Raw genomic sequence first — 6,011 nt, 5'->3', positions numbered from 1 at the left:
AGGGAAGATTTATTAACTCAACAACAAAACAACAGTATTGCCATTCTAACAGAAGATCTTACTCTCACTCAAAAACTATTCATATTCCAAAACTATCACCATGGCAACCGCAAAATTACACTCGTTGGCATCTACTAACTGACATAGAATAAGTAAATTATTTTACAAGAAATACGGTGTGCATGAGTACATAATATCTTACAGAAGTATTTCAGTTGAAGTGGTCTGGCATGAAGCAAAAGACATAGTTTTTTTTTCAAGTTAACAGCGCCATCTGTAAATGAAATTATTAACATATTTTGAACTTTTAACTAGTTTCCTAAACAAAATGTTGTAAAATTTTCCATTCAATCTCTTTCCATTCTTTAAATGATATTTTAAATCGTTTGTTATACACTCCGCAGTATAAAAGCGTTAAAAGCGATATAATATAATTTTCCCAAGGATCTAGATTAATTAAAGGTTGAATATATATTTAACATATTTAACGTATCATAAATATTTAACAGATCAACAAATTTTGGAAAAAAAAAGTTGTCATACATAAAGCTGAAGGAAGTAACTCCACCGTTTCACCTCTCATTTGACACATAAAGTCATATACTCATTTGATTCTTTAACATATATTTGAAAAATATTTTGTAACTGCGCATAAATTCGTTAATTCATTCGTATGAAAATCTATATTTAGTAATAAACTTCGTACGTGACGCATGAAATTCATTCATATTTTTTTTTTTGTTTAATGGCGGGCACTTGGGTCTATTTCCCATTGGCCTCAGAAATGCCAGAATTGCTACTCTCTTATCGTTACCCAGTGAGCACCTCTGACTAAGCCACGGCGGTGGGGTAGTGTCGCACACGTAATACAACCACAAACCCGTTTATAGGGTGGGTTACACTCACACAAACACACAGAAGAAAGGACATAGAACACAGAGAGATAAAGAAACATCCATGCCCTGAGCGGGATTCGAACCCGCAACCACCAGCTCTGCAGTCAGGCACGCTAACCACTCGGCTACCTGGTCGGCTAATTCATTCATATATTTGTCAGAAATGTTTTGTAAACATGCATGAAATTAATGAGTGTACTCAAAAATCCATTAATGCACTGATGTAGTGGATTTTTATTAATGGATATCATACGGGATGCATGAAATTCATTGATATATATGTAACAAAAAATTTTAAAAGAATGTATCTATGCTCGAAAAATCTTAATACTAAATGTCTATGGAAAGAAATAACTATAAACCTGTTCAAAATTAAAGTTTTGAACTGTCCATTATCTTGTTAAAGATGATGTTTATCAATTAGTATTGTAGAAACTGTAAAAAATAAATAAATAAAAATAAAAAAGCACCTTTTTTTTCGTTTGTATCTTTCTTAACTTTTTCTCTCCAATTGTCGTTGAAGTTATTGTTTTTGGTGGCTTCTCACTTCAAAAAAAAAAAAAAAAAAAATGAATCACTATGATTTGTAGCTGGAAATTTTTTTTATGAAGAGCTCGTTTTCTTTCATATCAATTTTTAGTTTCACGCGCTCTCGCTAAAGAATAGTAATAAAAAGATAAAATAAATATTACACTAATTTTAATATTATTCCGTCGAAAAGATTTCTTTAGAGTAAAAACGTAGATAAAGTTTTCAGTGGCTTTTGAAAACAAAATGCATAACTCATCGTCAAAAAATACGGAGTATAATACCAATTTTGTGAGAATCCGCAAGCCTCCAGGTGGTGATACTAGTGATATATTTAACTTGGGTACTTTAATAAGTACACGGAATCAAAGTAAGCTGATTTTTCAAAATCTTGAGTCAAGTTTAAATGCACTTTCATCCACTTAAATTACATTTTGCTTATATATGTTCCATACTCATTGAAAAATATTTCATATTCTTTGTTCAAGCTTTAATAACTCAACTGAAAGAGATTTGAATATTAGTTTTCGATGTTTTCTCATCTTCAATCTAAAATATCCTCCAGTTCATTGAAAGTGGATACTTTTCAAAAACATTGTTTTCTACAGTTTCTAATTTCTAAGTATTCAAATCACTCATTCAGTATTCTATAATGACTAAGCTTGATATAAAACTTTTTCTATAAGTGATAAGTAAATGACAAAATATTAAATTTAAGGATGACTGATAGTTGACGAAAGATAGTTCAGATAAAACGGTACTTACGTATTATTATCGCAACCAGGTTGGCGCGATTTGTAAGTTTGAGTAAGAAAGTATGAATAGAAAGAAAATGTACATTTATTAATTACAGATAATTTTTAATACAATTTTTTTTATTATTTTGTTTTAAAATTATTTGAAACAAAATTATTATTATTAAAACAAATTATTATTAATTAATTTTTATTAAAATTATCAAATTATTATTAAAACAAAATTATTTATTATCATTTTGCTTCTTTACGAAAAACCACGTATAACACGTAGGGTTGCCGTAAGTAGGGTCGCCAAATTTGGCGTAAGTAGGGTCGCCAAATTTAGCGATTTATGCGAATTTTGCCCTGGTTGCGTTAATACGTAAGTACCGATAAAATATTGAAATAGTATATTTAGTTCAAGCTCTGACGCAAATCTGACAAGTAAAATTTAATTATTATTTCTCGTCATCTAAGAAAGAGGCAGTCTATATTTCGAAGTGCTCATTGAATTATCACCAAGTGGGTCGCCGGTATGGGCGACGTTGTACTATTTACACCAGGGATGGGCAAACTACGGCCCACGGGCTGACTGTGGCCCACCAGAAGATTTTATCTGGCCCGCGGATAGAATTTTAACTTTCCAATTCGTGGCGAATATAAACAATATACATCCATTTTCTTGTCTACTTTGTTTAAAGCTATTTTTGTTATTTCCTTTTTAGCAAAGTACTGATGACCTTTTATTTTCTCTATTTTTGTTCTACAAAACATAAATTGATGAAAATAGTTAGACAGATTCAATTGGTAAAATGTTGAAAGCAGAAGTTCTTTACAGAATAGCCGTAAAACGCCATCTGAAGCAGTTGTTTTTAAGTATGCCAAAGTATGAGTTTTACAAATCATTACCAAAAGCTAGTTTCCCAAACTTAATATTTCATGACCAGAAAGTCAGAGCTATGTTTGCTTCATCTTATATATGTGAACAAGTGTCTTCAACTACGAACCTTAGAAAATATCATATCTAGACTAACAGACAAACATTTGGCCTTGTACCTTAAACTAAATACATCTCACTTCGAACCTCAATATAAGGAACTTTTAAAAATGAAATCGCAATTTCATTCATCTCATTAAATATTTAAATTAAAACTTGTATATCGTTTATTTTTATTTTAGAAATTTGTACTTGGCCCACCAAACTTTTTTCTCTCGATTTTTTGCCCTCGACCAAAAAGGTTTGCCCACCTCTGATTTACACGTACCTGAGTATTTTTCAATATATCTGGCCGTGTTTTAACTAGGTTTTATGTTAAGTTGGTACTTTGGGATTATCCCGTCGACCAGTCTCGCGAAAATGCACAAATCCTTTGGCGTCATCATAATGAAAAGCAATTTCTAAAATTAACATTCATTAAATTTATCATATAATAATAATAATAACAAAAGAAAGTAAGTGTAAAAATACGTAATAAAAAGAATCAAAACAAAATTTAAAAAAAATGATAAAATTTGATAAAAAGAAATAAAAAATGATAAAACAGAGTGATAAAATTTGTGGTTATTGGTGCAGGCGCTATCTTTTGGCGATAATATCGGGTTCGGCGAAAATGGTCGACCCAAAAGTACCATTATGTTTTTATTTTTATGCATGTATTTTCTGTTTTAGTATTTTTAGTGCATTTTATTTGGCGGAGAGCTTCAAGCAAACGCTATCGACGAAGAAGTACTTTAAAGAATATTTTCCTGGTACATACGCATTATCTCGTCGACCATTTTCACCAAATCTGAAAATAAATTTGCCTGTCGTTTAAATTTAAATATTTTCTAATTTTTTTGCATGCACTAAGTTATATATTTGTGTTTTGTCTACTTATTTTATGATCAATTGCTATGTGAAAATGAATTTGGAACATACCAAAATGACTTAGGTGCAGTGTTGGCGAAACTGATCGAAGTGATAATACTTAAGCACCATTTTCCTCTATAAGAGACTTCGTTTCTGTTACGACCCATTATGTTAATTGCAAGTTTTCCCTTTCCCAATCATTGGTTACTTCCCTTGCTTTTATGTCCTGGAAATAAGAATGTATAGGCTACTTCCACTATTTTATTATTTTTTGAACATTTTCAACTCCTGTTGATAACATTTCTGCTTTAGATTTTTACAAAATAAAGCCTTTTTGGGTTAATTTAAGATATTGTTTTACAGAATTGTAATACTATCAACATTGGAATAGTGTAATTCGATTTGCTTTATTTTAGATAAGGAAAATCTCACCGATTCTGAGAAAACTGTTGTCATCGAAAAAATGAAAGCGAGTGAGCGAAACAGTTGCCGAATAAACTCTCCCAAAGTATCGGAGTTAGATCAAGAGAACATTATAGTTGTCACCCATCCAGACGATGATTTGGCTGAACCCAATCTGCATGATGTTGAGTCTAATGAAAATAAGCCAGATGAAAGTGTGAACGAAGAATTCGCGGAAATATCATTGGAGGACGAGGAGACAAAATCTCAGAATTTTGTGCACCACAACCCTATAACTGGAGAAGTTAGAAAATTGAAAGGAGTGCGCCCTAAGCTTCAGGATTGCTCTAACAAGATGAAACGTTCAGTGAGCACAATTGGCCTGGGCTTAGCTCGTCCAAGTATTCGAGTTCGTCAGCCACCTGGGGGTGTTTCATCAAATATTTTTCAATTTTAAGTATGTGTCAAAATGGAAAATAGTGAAAACGTTATTGCCTCACTAGAACAGCAACAGCTGCATGATAAAACATTTTGCTTTTGAGTTTTTTGTCAATATTATATTTTTCTGACATGCTTGAAATATATAAGACTTCCCTATATCGCGTTTATTAGTCTGCAGCAGAATAAAAAAAAGATGCTGAATTATTTTATAAAAGTGCATGTATTATCTTGTTTTAAATATATTTTACAAATTATTTCTAGTTGTAAATACATTTTATGAATTTGTTTTAGTTTTTTTTTGCCTATGAATGAATTTTAAGTTTTGAATTCATTTTACGATCTTTTTTGTTTTAAATGCATTTTATGAGTTTTTCAGATTTAAATATACGTTAAATTACGTTACATGTGTTGCTGTTAATCAGCTTGATTAGAAACCATTTTTTATGAGCATAATATTGTGGTGTTTTTTTCTGTATAATATTTCTCAGACTATCAAATGTTTGTAAAAGAAAAGAAGTATTTTCATGCGGTTATGTATTTGCACAGGAAAATATTATTTTAAAATGATTTATAAAATTTTAAGTTTTTTTTTCATTTGATTTGGATGCATTTTTCAAAAGTTTTTTTTCAGGTTTAATTTTGCTCGAAATACAAAGAGATCCAATAAAAAAAAAAGCTATATTGCAATGATAAGATTTTAGTGTTTTTTTCCCTTACTTTTGTATGTTTTGGATCAGTTGTGTTAAGAAATTGTATTTTTACTAAATTGGTTTTCATTAGAAAAATGAAATATGCTGTGCCTTTTCGCAGATTTCTGTTCTATGTCATCAAACTAATCTGAAAAAGAAAAGTTGTAGAAAAAGTATTTCGATTCAAAATTTGAAAATAAAGTTCTTTGTCGCAATATATATTTCATTTTGAAGATAGTTCTTTTGTTGTTACCAAAAATAATAATCTTGGATCATTACAAAATTAGTTACCGCATAAGCAAGTTTTAATGACTACTAAGATTTTCTTTTTAACTTTACGGTAAAATATATTTGAAGGCTTTTAGTAAACATTATATTAAATAAAGGATTACATAAAAGTGTCTAAAAAGATTTGTAAGCAATAATATATCCGATAAGTTTTAATGAATGGCTATATCATTCTTCATTT

At 30.2% G+C, this 6,011-nt stretch overlaps 1 protein-coding gene across 1 annotated transcript; it reads left to right on the top strand.

Annotated features, from left to right (window-relative positions):
• Window positions 1-1,549: 1,549 nt before the first annotated feature.
• LOC107438422 (uncharacterized) lies at window positions 1,550-5,772 on the top strand. Its single transcript, XM_016050715.4, has 2 exons — window positions 1,550-1,794; window positions 4,427-5,772. Exons 1-2 carry the CDS (start codon window positions 1,671-1,673, stop codon window positions 4,867-4,869), a joined length of 567 nt encoding a protein of 188 aa, XP_015906201.2. The 5' UTR covers window positions 1,550-1,670; the 3' UTR covers window positions 4,870-5,772.
• Window positions 5,773-6,011: the final 239 nt, after the last annotated feature.

This window comes from Parasteatoda tepidariorum, chromosome 10, assembly GCF_982258835.1.
Source record: "Parasteatoda tepidariorum strain Cologne lab strain chromosome 10, Ptep-v5.0, whole genome shotgun sequence".
NCBI lineage: Eukaryota > Metazoa > Arthropoda > Arachnida > Araneae > Theridiidae > Parasteatoda > Parasteatoda tepidariorum.
The sequence above is the reverse complement of the archived record's forward strand: the minus strand, read 5'-3'. Positions and strand labels throughout refer to the sequence as shown.